Source organism: Podarcis pityusensis (genome assembly GCF_964106645.2).
Source record: "Podarcis pityusensis genome assembly, chromosome: 5".
Classification (NCBI taxonomy): domain Eukaryota; kingdom Metazoa; phylum Chordata; class Lepidosauria; order Squamata; family Lacertidae; genus Podarcis; species Podarcis pityusensis.
In genome coordinates, this window is record NC_138032.1 from 4,299,575 (window position 1) to 4,318,080 (window position 18,506).

General features: G+C 46.3%; 1 protein-coding gene and 1 long non-coding RNA gene across 4 annotated transcripts in view; one reads left to right on the forward strand and one right to left on the reverse strand.

The window, feature by feature from the left end:
• LOC308478189 overlaps positions 1-18,506 on the reverse strand; it is a 208,400-nt gene that overhangs the window by 145,846 nt on the left and 44,048 nt on the right. The gene's annotated exons all lie outside the window — the stretch shown is intronic.
• Positions 1-18,506, forward strand: part of B3GNT7 (UDP-GlcNAc:betaGal beta-1,3-N-acetylglucosaminyltransferase 7) — a 90,163-nt gene that overhangs the window by 21,130 nt on the left and 50,527 nt on the right. The window contains exons 2-3 of one of the 3 annotated variants that reach the window (XR_013986873.1): positions 3,196-7,048; positions 7,181-7,498. Coding sequence is in view for 1 of the 3 variants with exons in the window: in XM_081007526.1 (XP_080863652.1) it covers positions 3,196-4,387 (1,192 nt within the window). In the remaining 2 variants the exon portion in view is untranslated. Of the gene's footprint in view, positions 1-3,195; positions 7,499-18,506 lie in introns of those variants that run through there. The other 2 variants (XR_013986872.1, XM_081007526.1) reach the window with 2 other exon arrangements.

Genomic DNA, 18,506 nt, shown 5'->3' on the forward strand with positions numbered 1-18,506 from the left:
TCAACCAAGACTCCTAGATCCTTTTCACATGTACTGCTCTCAAGCCAGGTGTCCCCCATCTTGTATTTGTGCCTCTCATTTTTTTTGCCCAAGTGCAATACTTTACATTTCTCCCTGTTAAAGTTCATCTTGTTTGTTTTGGCCCAGTTCTCTAATCTGTCAAGGTCGTTTTGAAGTGTGATCCTGTCCTCTGGGGTGTTAGCCACCCCTCCCAGTTTGGTGTCATCTGCAAATTTGATCAGGATGCCCTTGAGTCCATCATCCAAGTCGTTGATAAAGAAGGGGAAGAAGGGCAGATTTTTTTCACAACACTCTGCAGCAGCCAGCCTTCTCCTCCTTGGTTTAACCTTGGCAGGCGATGCTTTGACTGAGACAGTGGGTAGACGAGAGAGGAGCAGGGGAACGTATGGCAGTTGCAGCGGGAAAACCTCCAGTTCCTGTCTGGCTGAAGTGATGGGAGGCGTGTGCCTCTCTGAACATTGCGCACTTATTCGATGCAACAAGCATCAAAGAGCCCTAATGATGAACTCCGTGTTTCTCCCCCCCCCCCCGGCCCTTCCCCGCTTCGGTCTTGCTTTGAGGGCGAAGAATGTCCTCTGTAGACCCCGAGGCTGGCAAACAGACCTCCTTCTATTCAGGGAAGGCCCCATTCCGCAAACAGAAACTTGACTGCTGCCTTTCCCCCCCCCCTCCCTTTGCCGGTAGCAAACTGATGGAGAGAGCCCAGGTGACTGGAATGTGAGGGATTTGGAAACACAGGGAGGGGTGTGTGTGTGTGTAAGCCTGCGGAAATTGGACACTGCCCTGGGTAGAAGTTCAGTTTTTTGCTAATGGAATAAATTTTGGCTGCTGACGTCTCTGGTGGGATGTCTCAGGTCGGGTGGAAAGTACTGAAAACTTGCAACGATTCCCCAGCACTTTGGGACCGTTTTATTCCATCGGCAAAATCGCACTTAGGTTGTCGGTCCTTTCCTGTTATTTTCTCCTGCTTGGTTTTCATAGCTAAACTTAAATTTCTTCAAACCTGCGTGGCAATGACTGATCAAACCTATCTGTGGCTCCTCTTGGCTTTTCACTCCTGATCTCTGTAAGCCTTTTTGGCTAAAGCAAGGGTTTGGCGCTGCGGGTTAAACCACAGAGCCTTGAACTTGCCGATCAGAAGGTCGGCAGTTTGAATCCCCGTGACGGGGTGAGCTCCCGTTGTTCGGTCCCTGCTCCTGCCAACCTAGCAGTTCGAAAGGACGTCAAAGTGCAAGTAGATAAATAGGTACCTCTCCGGCGGGAAGGTAAATGGCGTTTCCGTGCGCTGCTCTGGTTTGCCAGAAGCGGCTTAGTCATGCTGGCCACATGACTCGGAAGCTGTATGCCGGCTCCCTCGGCCGGTAAAGCGAGATGAGCGCCGCAACCCCAGAGTCGGCCACGACTGGACCTAATGGTCAGGGGTCCCTTTACCTTTACCTAGGGTTTTGCCAGACATTACCAGGATTTCAAAGGCAGAATCGACGTCCGGGGGATTTCTGAAATGTGTTGCTTTGTCCTGGATCTCAATCGAAAATTCATGTTTTTGTAAAAAGAAGCTCAATAACTTTGGGGGTTGTCTAAGAAAAGCGCAACAATTTTGGGGTCTTCCTAAAAAACTTTGCAACATTTGGGATTTTTTTCCTCTCGTTTTGAGCCGTGTTTCCCAAACTTGGGTCTTCAGTTGTTTTTGGACTACAACTCCCATCATCCCTAGCTAGCAGGACCAGTGGTCAGGGATGATGGGAAGTGTAGTGCAGAAAAAATTAAATCTGGAGACTCAAGTTTGGGAAACACTGGTTTAGAGAAAAGGTAAGTGAGAAATGACATGACAGAAGTTTATGAGAAAAGCTTTCCTTCCTCTCTCATAACGCCTAGTACTCAGGCACATTCCCTGAAGGTGAATGTTGGAAGATTCAGAACAGATAAAATAAAAGTCCTGTACTTGGGGCAGCAGGTTAGTTTAGGAGGTCCAGGATGAGCAAGGTGGCAAACAGAACTCTTATCTTCTAGTTGAAGGCATTGGCTTGGGAGAAACAGGCAGGAGTGGGTGGGTGGGTGCTGTGTCTGCTCTCAGCACCTGCTGCCTGAAGCAAACTCCTCACTTTGCCCAACAGTAGGGCCGGCACATCCCTTCCTACTTAATGTAGCCCGCACATGTCTGCCCAGAACACCTGGAGAAGGATATCAATGTACATCAGTGTGAGCAGGGCTTGTAAATAATTAGACCGATACGACGTCACCATTTTCTTATTTCAAGGATTTTTATAGGCTGCTTCCCAGCCGTAAGCAACTTCACGAAGAGATTTAGGGTAAGATTGAATCAAAGCACTCATCAGGAGGTCACAGAATAAAGATCAGCAGTACAGAGTTGCAGAAACTCTTATAAGAGCAGATAAAACCATAGTTATAAGTTAAGGAACAAATAGGATAATTTTGATGCAACACTAAACAAGCAATAGTTTTTGGAAACCTGTCTGGGCTATCTAATCTCCATTAATATCTTTTCTGAGTAAAGTTTTTAACTTGCTGCCCCCCCCCCATTTTTGAAAGCTGTCATTCAAATGGATGTACCTGTGAGATTGTTAAAAAGAACAGAACAAATCAGAACAAATCTGACACCAACGCCATGTAGAGAATAGCCAAAGTTTGCCATCTATATGTATTCGTCAGTTAGTTACAGTATTTTAATATTTTTTGGGAAGCCACCCAGAGTGGCTGGGGAAGCCCAGCCAGATGGGCGGGGTATAAATAATAAATAATAAATTTATTATTATTATTATTATTATTATTATTATTATCTAATCATATCCTTTCTCCAAGAAGATGACTAGAGTGTGTTAGTATGGTTAGTGCCAAGTGCCTTCTGGTGGTTCCCTCCCTCCGAGAAGTGAGGTTACAGGGAGCCAGGCAGAGGGCCTTCTTGGTGGTGGCACCCACCCTGTGGAATGCCCTCCCATCAGATGTCAAGGAAATTAACAACTATCTGACTTTTAGAAGACATCCGAAGGCAGCCCTGTTTGGGGAAGTTTTTAATGTTTGGTGTTTTTAATATTCTGTTGGGGGCCACCCAGAGTGGCTGGGGAAACCCAGCCAGATGGGCGGGGTATAAATAATAAATTATTATTATTATTGTGTTGCCCCCAGCTTTGACCCCTTGCTTTGTTTTCACCATAGGAAGAAAACCCTCTACAGAAGCGTCTTCCTCTCCTTCCTGCTGGTGGTGACGGTGACGGTTTTGCAGCGGGGCATGGCACCCAGCCAGTTGCTCCAGGGCCAGCCGCAAAAAGAACTTGCGGCCCAGGAGTCCGTGAAAGCTCAGAAGCGGGACGGCGTGCTCTCCGTCGCCAGCGACTTCTGGAAGAAGCAGGGCCCGGCTCTCAAGGCCGCGGAAGCGACGGAGAAGGCGGTGCGGTCTTGGGACGTCACCTCCGTCAACTGCTCTGCCAACCAGAACTTCAGCAAGGAGGACTGGTTCAAAGGTCTGGAGCCCAACTTCCGGCAGTTCATGCTGTACCGCCACTGCCGGTATTTCCCCATGCTGATCAACCACGCGGAGAAGTGCCGCGGAGACATCCACCTGCTGATCGTGGTGAAGTCCATCATCACCCAGCACGACCGGCGAGAGGCCATCCGCCAGACGTGGGGCCAGGAGAGAGAGATGGAGGGCAGGAAGGTGCGAACCCTCTTCCTCTTGGGCGTGGCCTCCAAGGAAGAGGAGCGGGCCAATTACCAGAAGCTCCTCGACTACGAGGACCGCATCTACGGGGACATCTTGCAGTGGGACTTCCTGGACAGCTTCTTCAACCTCACCCTCAAGGAAGTCCACTTCCTCAAGTGGTTCAACATCTACTGCGACCACGTGAGGTACATCTTCAAGGGCGACGACGACGTCTACGTCAGTCCCAGCAACATCCTGGAGTTCTTGCAGGACCAGAAGGCGGACAACCTGTTCGTGGGGGATGTCCTCTTCAAGGCCCGGCCCATTCGCAAGAAGGAGAACAAGTACTACATCCCCAACGCCTTGTACAACAAGAACACCTACCCACCTTATGCAGGCGGTGGTGGTTTTGTCATGGATGGCCCCCTGGCGAAGAAGCTCCACAGAGTCTCAGAGAGCCTGGAGCTCTACCCCATTGATGACGTCTTCTTGGGCATGTGCTTGGAGGTCCTCAAGGTGACGCCTGTGGCCCACGCCGGGTTCAAGACATTTGGCATCGTGAAAAACAAGAACAGCAAGATGAACAAGGAGCCTTGCTTCTACCAGAGCATGCTGGTGGTCCATAAACTCCTCCCCTCAGAGCTGCTGGCCATGTGGGATCTGGTCCACAGTAACTTGACGTGCTCCAGAAAGCTCCAGATCCTTTAGCTCTCCCTGTTATCTCTGTCTGAGGGGGAAACGCTTAAGGGGAAGACATTGGTTGCTCAGAGCCATGAGCCAACACCCAGCACTGTCTTTTCCAATAGGGTTGAAGGAGGAACCATATATTTTGGGGAAGGGGGTGTTTGAAGGGGGACGAAGCTCTGAAATGTTGATATTGGGGGGGTATTTTATTCCCCCTTTGGTGGTTTTTTTTTTAAGGATGCTGTGAAAGAGAGTTTGACAAAGATGGGCTGCTCAGCCCTGGAGGTTCTTCTACCAGCTTTCTTGCGGAGATACCGGAAGGTTCTCTGTGGTGACCAGACCAAAGTAGGGCAGAGATGCCCCTTTTGTTGCTGTTTGTTTTGTGACATACTTTTCAGCTGAGGGCTGGTCCCGAAGCTAAGACACAACTCTGTGTGTACGTTTGTGTATGTGCGAAAGAGCAGACCGTTCAAAAGAGAGCGGAACGAGTTTTTGAACCAACACTTGAAATATGAACTCTTCCTCTCCCTTCCTTGCTGTTTGTCGCGGGGAATTTCAGAGAAAGAACGGTTTGGAAATTGCTCTGCTTGGGGTGGGAGGTGATGTTGCTAACAGGCCAGTGTGCCTCTCCTTCGGGCATGGCTGGCTGCAGAAGTGCCTGTGCGTCTTTCTCACAGAAATTCCTTTACGAGGGAAAGACGACCCTCAGCCAGCCCTCTCTAAGCTGTGTAACACTCGATTTCCATCTTTGCCAACCTGGTGCCCTGATGTGTTGGCACTATAACTCCCAGCAGCACTGGCTGCGGCTGACAGAAATTGTAGTCCAAAACATCTATCAAAACGACACCATCTATAAACCGAGGCCAGTTTTGTTTTAAAGGGGGGGAAAGTGTCACCATGAGGGGAGAGGGATTTTTGTGTGTGTATTTTCTCTCTGTGTGGTAACTTAAAACAAGAAACGCATCCAAAATTGAAAGGAAGAAAACCCATCCAACAATTGTCTTCCAGTAGGGGGGGGGGAGTGAGTCCCCCCCTCCTTGGCTGACTGTATCACATGGGGGTATATTTAACTTTTAAAAGATAAGTTATGCATTTCTTACCTAGAGTTTTCCCTGTAAAGCAGGGATCTGTCAGTGTGTTCCAGCTGCATTTTTATCCTTGCGACCTGTTTGGGCAACAGCCGATCCCAGGACCTTGAGCCGGCTCTATTATTGGGCAGAACGTACATCGGGTACCATGTGCCTCTTTCATAGACGTTACGAGGTGAGAAACTGTTTCCTCTCAACGCCCTGGTGTGAAACCAGGCAAGTTTTGCACATACAGGTACGTTTGTACGCTGTTCCAGCCCCTGGCCACCCACCCTCCCTTTAGTCCAATCCCATATTTTAAATCCATACTTAAAAAAGAACAGGCAGAATCCAAAGTAATAAAATAAGATTGATCCAACGATAGGCAGGGGGCAAACACTTCTGACAAATTATAAGGAACTCCAAAATTCAACAAAGGAAGATTATTTAGATAAGGGAAAAGCCATGAGATGTTTTTGATTGCCTACCAATTGTAACTTCTCCATTGCCATTTCTCGCCCAGTATTGACTCGGCCCTAAACAGCCAACTTCTTGCTGTTGAAACTACAATCTCCAATTAAACGCTACCTCGAATTTTGCTGTAATTGACTCTCACCTACTTCACTCCCCTTGATGTCGGGCAGGGGAGGCCCATCCTGTTTTGCCACCTGAGGCGAAATGGAAATTGGCAGCTCCTGCCCTGCTCCCTTTTGCATCCCACCACTTCTGTTGCCACCGCCGCACCCTGGTTCTTGCCGAAATCAGTGGGAGCCCCGGTGCTCTTCAAAGTGTCGCCGCTTGGCTTCTCCCCTGGGGACAGAAAAGATGAGTGGCAATGCCATGTGCCAGAACAGCTCCCTCGCCGGCAGAGCGCCCGTTGCCTCTTGCACTTGTACTGCCTGAGGCAGGTGCTTCCTCCCGGCTCTGATGTTGGGGGACCACTTCATCTTGCTTGGTCCCCTACAAGTGGTAAATTGGGCAAAAGATGCCTCCTCTCTCATCCTGTCCCATCTCACCCCAGCTGTACCAGATGTTTTGTTCCTGCTGTGGCAGAGTTGGCTGTTCGTTTTAAGCACGTCCTTATCCAATAAGTAAATAATATACAAGCCGGTCCTTAAGACATCTTCAAAGCGTCATCCAATTTCACTTGATTTTAATCAAAAGTGCCCCTCCAATGTTGCTGAAATTCAGGAATCTTCGTTTTATTTGGAAGGAGTGCGAAGAGATCCTTTGGGCGTGATTTGCTGCATTGCAAAGGGGGCTTGGATGAGTTGGGAGAGGCAGTTCTGACCCACATCCCTTCCTATTGATGGGAGAAGAGTTGGAAAGTTTTAGGATGTGGCCGGTTGCTTGAACTGGTGGAAGGCAGAATGTTTCAGAGAGGGGTTCAAACATGTGCCAACCAGCCCACAGCGTGATTAGGGACTTAATATTGAGTGGTGCCACAGCCAGGACATTGCTTTGCTCATTGGCTGTCCTCCCTAGCCACCTGCATGATGTTTCCCTCTTTCCTTAGTGTAGTAGTTGCACAGACAAGTTGTTCACGCTCCCCAACGACAGAGCCGGCTCCAGGAAATGCCTTCTTGTGCTGTGGGTCGTTCCAACGGCAAAGACTCCGGTCAGACTTTTGAGTGACGTTTATTACTGTGAAACTTTTAATTTATGATTATTATTTTTTCCCCAAGGGGGAGGGGAGGAGGGACACCTGCCCCTCCTCCAAGAAGCAACTGATTTTTTTATTCCTGCTCAGTTTCACTTCCAGTGGGAACGGCTGGCACGGTATCTCATCCCGGGCTGCGCCTGACGACCATCGCCTGCGGTGGAAATCCTTCTGCAATCTCTATTTATGAGAAGACACACGTGCTATAATTTATATGTGTCTGCAGTGTCTCTGAATGTCTATTATTTATAGCAGGTTCCGTTGCACACTCAGAAACAGTGTGGATGCTTGCAGATCTCGCTTTCTCTGTGTGTTGCTTCGACATAGTGGAGTTGTACATATAATTGCCATAAGATTTATGGATATTTTTGGGGTTTCTAAATAAAGGTTTGTGCTAAAAAGAAGAAAGGAGATTGGTTGCAAATGTGAGAGCGCCGGCGTGGAAATGCAAAGCAAGCATGATCTCGCTGGGTGTTTGGAAAGGGGGGTTGTTTATTCATACCCAAAAGTTCCCTGCAGGTTTTACTCCGCAATTCTGTGCTCATGTAACAAGAAAACCCATTGGATCTCATAAGATGCATGTAGCAGGATAAGGCAATAAAACCATGCGCAGCACTTAGGACTGCAGTCATTCAGTCAATAGACCTGCTTGAATGCTCCCCCAGTATCAAGTAAATGGACACCCACCCACACCCCTGTCCTTCCCCGCAAGTAGAAAACTAGTGCATCAGTGAGAGAGAGTCTATATAATTATGATCTGCCAGAACTTTCTGACGGTAAGAGCTGTTTGACTGTGGAACAGACTCCCTTGGAAAGTGGTGGACTTCTTGCAGTTTTTAAGCAGAGATTTTGTGGCCACCTGTCAGGGATTATTTAGTTGTGATTCCTGCATTGCAAGAGTTGGGCTAGAGGAACTTTGGAGTTATTTCTAACTTTGCAATTCAATAATAATAATAATAATTATCTAAAATTGTATACTGCCCTATGCACGTAGATCTCAGGATGATTCACAACACAAAACCACAACATAAAAAACAAAATATATATTCAAAATAAGAACAAACCAAAAATTCCTTGTTCGACAACACAAAGGGCATCGGATGTCAATAGCCTGGTTAAAGAGGAGCCTTTTCACCTGGTGTATAATGATGTATTCAATTTGTATATCAAATACAAAGGGGCCTGGGGCAGCAAACATCAAAAGGCTAAAGCAATGCAACTGAAAATAAAACAAAACCTATTTAAGGGCATGGAAACCATCTGAAACATTTTTTAAAAAAAAAAAATCACACGCCTTCCTTCCCAGTTGCTAATTTCAAGGTTGCGGTGGGCTGCTGTCGAATGTTTGGTATGAACAGGAAGCTATTGAAATTTCACCCAAAAATCAGTAGAGAGAGAGAAGAACGTGCCGCACCAGAGACGGCATCCCACAAATGGGGAGTCACCACTGAGAAAGCCCTGTCAGGGGGGTCAGTGGCAACCGGGCAGCAGTTACAGGAGATACTGCCAACAGGGCATAGTTATTTAGCTGGGAGGGGGGACAGTTCAAAGTGGCAACATCTTCTTCAACTTCATCTACAGGTCAGGAACATGAGATGTTGCCTTCTATGCAACCAGCCCATTCGTCTGTCGCAGGGCAGACTCAGACCAAGTGAACTGCAATAGGACTTTGGCACAGAAGCTGCAGACCACACCCTGAATTAAATTTCCATGTCATGAAGTGTTCACAGGACATTTAATATACACAGTATATTTAATTTTTTTTTACAGGTAAATTTTTATTAGTTTTTCATACATATAAACATATACAAAATCTATTACATAAATTACATATATCATATCCAGTCCACAAATCATATGTATATTACAAAGTTGTTTTAGGCTCTACCGAGCCTTGGACTTCCCTCCACTCCTTTGGTAAGTATCAAATAAATTCTGAAATCACGTATTTTATCTCCTTTACTTATTAGCCATTCGCTGTTAGAGTTATTCCAACCCTGCCAGTGTCATCGAAGTTCTACATTTAGTTCTTACATACATCAAGTATTTATTCCAGTTATCATGAAATTTCTGTTCGTCCTGGTCCCTAAATCTTCCTGTTATTCTAGCTAACTCAGCATAGTTTATCATCTTGACCTGCCAATCACTTATAGTAGGTATTACCTCCATTTTCCAGTTTTGTGCTAACATAATTCTTGCGGCCGTTGTGGCGTATAAAAACAGATTTTTATCTTCTTTTTTAATTTCTTTGCCAGTCATTCCTAGCAGGAAAGCTTCGGGCTTTTTTGGAAAAGTGTATTTGAATTTTTTTTTAAGCACATTATAAATCAGTTCCCAAAAGCCTTTCACTTTGCTGCATACACAGTATATTTAATTAAATACAAGGTGTGACCAGAAAGTTTGGTGAATGGTCACAGAAACAGGACAGCGAGAAATATTCGAACATACAATTGGCGTCGGAAACCCACAAAATGTAACTCGAAAGACAGTGTGTGAATGGTTTAAACATTTCCGTTAAGGGCGGCAAATCATTGAAGATGACCCTCAGTGTGGCAGACCGTCAACGAGCGGAATGGCGGCAAATGTCGACAGAGTCCGTGAGTTTGTGGATCGGCATTTGTCCATCAGAATGATGGCGGAAGAATTGCATATTCCGCGTGGAATCGTTACTGAGGTGACTGAGGTGGCCTACCCTCCATATTCGCCTGATCTGTTCCAATCGGATTTTTTTCTTTTTCCGAAACGGAAATCTGCACTGAAAGGGCACAGATTTTCCAACATTTCACATGTCCAAGCTGCTGTGATGAGGGAACTGAAAGCAGTACGAAAAGAGGGACTTCAGAAGGATCCAACAGTTCTACGAACGTTGTCAACGGTGCATTGTATCAGAGGGGCTCCACTTTGAAGGCCTGTAAGGTGTGCATGTTTGAATATTTCTCGCTGTCCGATTTCTGTGGCCATTCACCAAACTTTCCAGTCACACCTTGTATATAGTGAAATACACATTTAATAGTTTTAATGATTAAACTAAGACACAAACTGGGGACGCGAGTGGCGCTGTGGGTTAAACCACAGAGCCTAGGACTTGCCAATCAGAAGGTCGGTGGTTCGAATCCCCGTAACGGGGTGAGCTCCCGTTGCTCAGTCCCTGCTCCTGCCAACCTAGCAGTTCGAAAGCACGTCAAAGTGCAAATAGATAAATAGGTACCGCTCCGGCGGGAAGGTAAATGGCGTTTCCGTGCGCTGCTCTGGTTCGCCAGAAGCGGCTTAGTCATGCTGGCCATATGACCCGGAAGCTGTACGCCGGCTCCCTCGGCCAGTAAAGTGAGATGAGCGCCGCAACCCCAGAGTCGGCCACGACTGGACCTGCCAACCTAGGCTCTGTGGTTTAACCCACAGCGCCACCCGCGTCCCTATTATAATAATTTTATTACCGTATTTTTTGCTCTATAAGACGCACCAGACCACAAGATGCACCTAGTTTTTGGAGGAGGAAAACAAGAAAAAAAATATTCTGAATTTCAGAAGCCAGAACAGCAAGAGGGATCACTGCGCAGTGAAAGCAGCAATGCCTCTTGCTGTTCTGGCTTCTGGGATAGCTGCGCAGCCTGCATTCGTTCCATAAGACGCACACACATCTCCCCCTACTTTTTAGGAGGGAAAAAGTGAGTCTTATAGAGCAAAAAATACGGTATTTATACCCCGCCCATCTGGCTGGGTTTCCCCAGCCACTCTGGGCGGCTTCCAACCGAATATTAAAAACAATACAGCATCAGACATTAAAAACTTCCCTAAACAGGGCCGCCTTCAGTTGTCTTTTAAAAGTAAAATAGTTGTTTATTGCCTTAACACCTGCTGGGAGGGCGTCCCCTGAGGAATCAGTTCTGTGGTTGTACATGAATTGAACTGAGACAAGCACTCCATCCCCAAATACGGAAGCAGAATGCATGGACTGCATGCTGGATTGGTGCAATCCAGGGACATCCAACCCCCAATAGACTGCGATCTACTCACAGTATTAAAAAAACTGGCAGTGATCTACCCAAAGTTGTGGAGCTTTTTTTAGGAAGCCAAAATTGGGGGGGGGGGGGGTTGGCTCTTTTGTAAGGAGATTACTGAAGGGCCAGAGATCAACCAGGATCTACCAGGAACACCTTGTGATCTACCAGTTGGACGTGCCTGGCTGTAACCCAACAGTCCTAGGCTGACCGGTGAACGAGGTGCTGCAGGAATCGCTTGCTGGATTCCTGGACTTGAAAAAGCCGCGTGGCCACCAGCAGCGATGTAGGTGTCAATGTTTTCCCAGATACATGCCAAGAATGCATTAATCAACTGGAATTTGACCTCCATCCAGGAATAAATATTGAACCACCTGAAAGCTCGAGGGCTTGCGTACACAAACCTACCTCGAAGCACTCCCACAAGCGGTGTCTGCATTTTGAGCTCTGCCTTGAATAATTATCCCTGGGTGATATTGGGCCAGTCACAGCCTTTCAGCTTAACCTGCCTTGCCAGGTTGTTGTGAAGATGGCATGGAGAGGAGGTGGGGGTGGGGAAGAACCACAAGTTCCTTGTAGGATATCTCTTTGGCGATCACTTGTAGCTGAGTAAGATTGTCTTCCATAAACACGGTTTTAACAATGAGTTCGTAAGTGACTGTGGAGGCCAATTCTGGATCCACACGTCCTTCCACAGTGGGGACAGAGGTTTCCGGGCAGGAGCTGATCACGGTGTGGATTTGCCAAGCGTGCCTTCCTCTTAGCACATTTCTCCCTTGCATCCTGAGTTCGAATGTCTTCAAAACCCATGACGCCTTTGGTAAAGGCTGTTCTCCAACTGGAGCGCTCGCAGGCCAGTGTTTCCCAATTGTCGGTGTTTATGCTACATTTTTTAAAATTTGCCCTGAGACAGTCTTTAAACCTCTTTTGTTGACCACCAGCATTACACTTTCCATTTTTAAGTTCGGAATAGAGTAGCTGCTTTGGAAGACAATCATCAGGCATCCGCACAACATGACCAGTCCAATGAAGTTGATGTTGAAGAATCATTGCTTCAGCACTGGTGATCTTTGCATCTTCCAGTACACTGACATTAGTTTGCCTGCCTTCCCAAGTGATATGTAAAATTTTTCGGAGACACCATTGATGGAATCTTTTGAGGAATTGGAGATGGCGTTTATAAGTGGTCCATGCTTCACAAGCATACAGTAAAGTTGGTAGTACAGTGGTACCTCAGGTTACATACGCTTCAGGTTACAGACTCCACTAACCCAGAAATAGTGCTTCAGGTTAAGAACTTTGCTTCAGGATGAGAACAGAAATTGTGCTCCAGCAGTGCGGCGGCAGCAGGAGGCCCCATTAGCTAAAGTGGTGCTTCAGGTTAAGAACAGCTTCAGGTTAAGTACAGACCTCCAGAATGAATTAAGTACTTAACCCGAGGTACCACTGTACAATAGCTTTGTAAACAGGGTTTCCCTGCCAATGTCCCGGTCCTCAAACACTCTGCACTTCAATCGGGAGAAAGCTGCTCTCACAGAGATAAGGAGATGCTGGATTTCGGCATCAATGTCGGCCCTTGTGGAAAGATATGACCTCCTTGTAGGATATATAGTAATAACAAAAATACATTGGGCACAGCAGGACAGGGCAGCCAGGTTAGAGTATCTTTCACTATTTAGCTGCAGACATTTCATCTTTCAGGACAGATAAAAGAAAGTGCTTCTTGACACAGTTAAGTTAGACTGTGGAACGCCCTCTCGCATCCTGCTCCCACAAGCATCTGGTTGGCCACTATGAGAACAGAATGCTGGACTGGATGGGTAATTGGCCTGATCCAGCCATAGCTGTCAAGTGTCCCTTATTTGGCGGGACAGTCCCTTATCCAAGCGCCATGTCCCGCTGCTGTCCCTTATTGATGATGTCCCTTAAATAAGCTACTGAAGGTAATGGGGCCGTTTCTATGTCCAGCTGTGCTTTGTCAACAACAAATTGTTGCTGTTTTGTGTGTGTTTTTTTATGGAAATTTATGGACCTAATAGGTATCTAAAGCCATTTGCACACAACAAAATATGTATTTTATCAAAGTAATTGTTGATCCCTTATTTTGGCTGCTGATTCCTTATTTTCGAGGCTGCTAGTCCCTTATTTTCAAATCTGTAAGTTGACAGCTATGGATCCAGCAGCCTCTTCTTATCCCACCGGTGAAAATGGGACCCTGGATAAACTGAAGTCGCCCTTAGGAAGCAATTGCATGGCAAGTCCACCTGTACCATCTTCTAGATTTACACTCTTGGGAGTACCAGGGTCAACTGATGGCAAGATTTACGTCAAGGAGGAAGGCGATACCCCATTCCATTGTAATAAGTCAGCGGTTCTTCCTGTCAGCCGAGTTCTGAAACAGAATTTCCGTCTTCAAATGCTACCATTTTTTTTTTTTAATGATATTTATTAAAATTTCAGAAAGAGGAATTACATAAAGAAGAGGAGAAAAAAACACAAAAAACAAAAACAATAAACAGAAGTAAAAATACAGGGAAAATACAGAATAAAAGAATGAAAAAAATACTTTAAAAAAAATACATCAATCTTTCTATACCTTACATTCATATCCTTATTTCCCTGACCTCCTCATACCTCCCTTTTTTGTATTCCAGTTCAGTTAGTTAATTCAGCAATTTCTTTCCCTCTTTATTTTCTCTTAATCCTTTAACTTAATATACTATAGCTTTGAATTTTCACCTGTTATCAATCCATTTTTTCATACACCTTTATAGCATTACTGCTTAAACCACCTAACTTCATTCTAACATCATTCTAACATTCATTAATTTTGCAATATTTCTGTAAATAGTCTTTAAATTTCTTCCAATCTTCTTCCACTGACTCTTCTCCCTGGTCTCGGATTCTGCCAGTCATTTCCGCCAATTCCATGTAGTCCATCACCTTCATCTGCCATTCTTCCAGAGTGGGTAGGTCTTGTGTCTTCCAATACTTTGCAATAAGTATTCTTGCTGCTGTTGTGGCATACAGAAAAAAGTAACATTCTTTTTGGGGATTTTACCATTTTGTCCCGTCAGAGCAAGCGCAGGGAATGGCTTTGCACAGGTGGGCCAAATCTTGCATCTCCCCTCCACAGACCAACTTGAAAGGTAGGCAGGGCAGAAAAGAAGAACACTGGCAGGTGGTGTCTGGCAGAGGGCAGGCTGAGCCTAAACAGCCTCGGCCCAGTAGACCTGAAGGAGCGTCTCCACCCCCATCGTTCTGCCCGGACACTGAGGTCCAGCGCCGAGGGCCTTCTGGCGGTTCCCTCACTGCAAGAAGTGAGGTTACAGGGAACCAGGCAGAGGGCCTTCTCGGTGGTGGCGCCCGCCCTGTGGAACGCCCTCCCTTCAGATGTCAAAGAGATAAACAACTACGTGACATTTAGAAGACATCTGAAGGCAGCCCTGTTCAGGGAAGCTTTTAATGTGTGACATTTTAATGTATTTTAATCTTTGTTGGAAGCCGTCCAGAGTGGCTGGGGAAATATTATTATAGTGGGGCAGCCAGCGCACCATTCATCCTCATGGACCAGCTCCCATATTGCTTCTTTTTCTTAGGGGTTTCCTCTCAGATTCCTGCAAGGCTTTTGGCATGAGTGGCCTTGAACCAAAGCCTGACCAGCAGTTCATCCTTGACCAAGTGATATATTCAGGTCAGAGAACATGAAACTTCCCAGTATTTATAGAACTCTATCTCTTGATTGTTTAAATGTTTAGGATCCGATCTGATTTTCAACGGCATGTTTTTAAGAGTTCGTTAGCCGCCCTGTGCTCTATGTGAGGAAGGCAGGGTGCAAGAAATAACTAACAATAATAATAAATAACCACAGCAAATCATCAGGAGGGAAAGTGGGTGAGCTAAATCTCTGTGTCAAAGGGATAGAATTGCAGTGGACGCATGTGTGTATATATTTAATATTAGGAAATTCTACACCTACAAGTGACCTCCATCCAACGACTGCCAAACTCAGGGAATTTCTTAATTCCCAGAACTGTGGGGTTTGCGAGGTGCAAGACTTCATTCTTCTCACTGGAGCCAGAATTGCTGCTTTTTGTTGCTTTGTGACAGCTGTCTAGGTTTTGAGACAGGCACAGGAGCCTCGAGAGAGCACAATGTTGGCAACTCAAGGAGGCAGAAGGCAGGCAAACCAGATTGCTCTTCTGCAACTCCAGCTAGCCTTCCCTGCCTCAAACCCCTTGGCGCTACAGAGGATCTGTAGCGGAGAAGTTGGCCTTTGAAATATGTGAGAAGTGTCTGTGGTCCACGGAGGGCAACCGATGCCAGTCTACATGGCCTCCCTTTAGAGCAGGGGTCAGCAACCTTTTTCAGCTGCGGGCCGGTCCACCGTCCCTCAGACCATGTGGGGGGCCGGACTATATTTTGAATTTTTTTTTTAAATGAATGAATTCCTATGCCCCACAAATAACCCAGAGATGAATTTTAAATAAAAGGACGCATTCTACTCATGTAAAAACACACAGATTCCCGGACCGTCCGCGGGCCAGATTGATAAGACGATTGGGCTGGATCCGGCCCCCGGGCCTTAGGTTGCCTACCCAAGGCTACTGCCAGCAAACCAGTTCCTTTGGGTACTGCTGCCACCTAGTGCTCAGCCCATAGAACAACACCTTTCCTACCATTTCAAGAGGGTCTCTGCTAACAGCTTCCAAAATGGCTGAGTCTCGCTGCCAGCGCTTTGTGTCCATCCACATCAGAGCAAGGCAAGGAGTTGGGTCATTTGCTTCCACAGCAATTAATGGGTTGGCAGCTGCTTTTTCTCATGAGGCGGTAGAGGGCTGCCCCCAATGGCATTGGGTTTTGCATGCAGGTCACGTCACATTTAATTCCTGGCATCTCCAGAGAAGGGTTGGGAACATCCTGCCTGAAACCCTGGAGAGCCATTCAGCAGCTGGTTTAGACCAGGGAACCTTTGACCCTCCAGGTGTTGCTGAACTACAACTCCCACCGGCCTCAGCAAGTCTGGCCAAGAAGCAGGTCTGTTGGGACTTGAAGACACAATGTTCTGGCTTTCCTAACTTGGACTCTACACCTCCCTTGTCTTGGTCAATCCCTCCTCCCTTATTGCATCCACTTTTTGCACCTGTAAGCTTCCCTTGTCCTCTTAATTCCAAGTTTTAAAGACATTATTAGCCCCTTCTCTTTCTGGAGAAAAACCAGCAGCAGCCCAGACTTCCTCCCTGCTTCCTGTTCCCTCTCCCCCCCCCCCAAATGATCACAAGAACAATTTTATTTGTTTCTGCATGCTAAAGCCTTCTTTGTTGCTTTGTCTGATGCCATGGGCTCTCATGGACTACAAAGAATCACCTAAAATTATCAGGCCATCCGAAGGACAGAGACTGCCTGCTGCATTGAGGCCAACTAGCAGCATTTAATGTGCTAAAAGCCTAAAGCACATTTCTTTAGCTGATACTAATGCAGTGTGTCCAAGGAGATACCTGCACAAAGCAACCAACCCCCTTACTATTTTGCCTCTGAAGGAATTTGGAATATAGATTCTCAGCTTTGCAGGGCAACCAGAGTATCACTGAATACATACAGTCCTCAACAGGTCTTTGTTTGTGCAGGAGTCCACAAGCTTTCAACGTACACTGGAGTTCAATTTATTATTTAACTGTGATTTTTATCCTGCCTTTTGCAGCTGCACTTCCTCAAGCAATCCTGTGAAAATGGGACTGGCCCAAGGTCATATTATACTTTCTTCATACTCACAAGAGACAAAAAAGTGCCCACAGTATTAGGTTTTAATAGGAGCAGCCAACCAAGATTTATAAGCCTCTTCTTAGCAAACTCCTACTTGAAAGGCTCTAGCACACGGCTACATCACTAGAGGGCAACACTTTGGTTTTAGAGAAATATAGTCAGGCAAAGAGCAAGGAAGAAATTCATAGCAGGAATTTGCCCCTCTCAGTTGAGATGACACAATTATGTCTCACTTTGAAGCAACCAAACTTACAACAGAACATTCGACCCAATCTGGTCCTGCTTAAAGCTGGTTTCCACCCATTTGTGTATGTTGCACCATGCTTGAGGGAAAAAAGCGAGTAAATTTTCACTTTTGAGAATATTTCTGAGACCTCTGCCACCTGAGAAATTCACAACATAAAATTATTTGCCTGCTTTGAAAAATGAATTAGGTATACTAAAGAATCACTGGTGGCATCTCTGCCTGTGATGGCAGCTTAAGCACAATTTCAGGTGTTGGGGATACAAAAGTATGGAGCAGGTGAAAGTACACAGCCCCTTTCTCTCCCAGTTTCCAGCAATCCTTCAAAGCTTTGTGTGAAACCCAACGTGCCTGGCTAGTTTGTGGATTCCCCTGGAACTTTGCTGAGAAACACACAAGAGGACTTCCGGGGTGGCGCCACCGGCAATGGCGGACTCCCTCTGAACTGGAGGGACTAGCTCCGCGGGAAACGGGTCTTCTCCGCTACGGCGAAGCGGGGACCCTCTTAAAAATCACAGGCGGATGAAGCCTGTGACCATGGGACTCGGCGGGCACCTTTAGCGCCCCCCCAACCTGCTAAGGAACCCACTAACAGGCTCCGAAGTGAAGAGGGGGAAGTGGCGCGGTGCTGTGAGTCAACTGCTATTTCCGTGGAGCGAAGCCGCATAGCCGTTGCCGGAGAGCGCTGCCTTTTTCCTGGGACAATTTGGACTTTAAAATAAGCAACCGTGAGTACTTAGACTTTGAACAATTGGACATCAAATAAGGACTAGCGAGCAGGAAAGAATTGGATTTTAAAAAATTCTACTCTAATTTGGTACGGAACGGGAAGGTCTGAACAGGAAGTCAGCCTTCCGTTCTTTTGTAAACAGAATAAAGCAAAGACAATTTAAACTAGAGTTCAGAAAATCGTTTTTAAAAGATTGGGTTTCACCATTTAAAATTGTGGAACCCCCCTTCGACAGCAGGAGAAGGGGGGGGGGGTCTTTTTGGACTGTTTAAAGTGACTTTAAAGTAAAGTAACTTTCCTCCGTCCTGATCCTGGAGCGGGGTGTCAGGATTGACGTTTGAAGTTCATTGACCAAAGACAAGTGTTTTTGACAGATAGCTAAAAGAAGAGAAACATAGTGATTCCATTGTTCCCTTTCGCATTTTAAAGGAATATATATGGACAAAGTATCTTAAAAAAGGAAACTTTGTTGCAAGAACAAATAGAAGTCTTCCCCCTAGGGGGAGTCTGTGAAACTGTAACTAACTCCAGGGAGCCGGCAGCTGTCACAGATTACAACCGTGGGAACAGGCATCTGACCTTGCAGGACAATGTATTCAGAAGCTTGTTGTGTGCTCTCTATAAAACAAATGCCCTACTGGAACAATTACATGAGAAGGTGAATTGGATGGCGACTTCGAC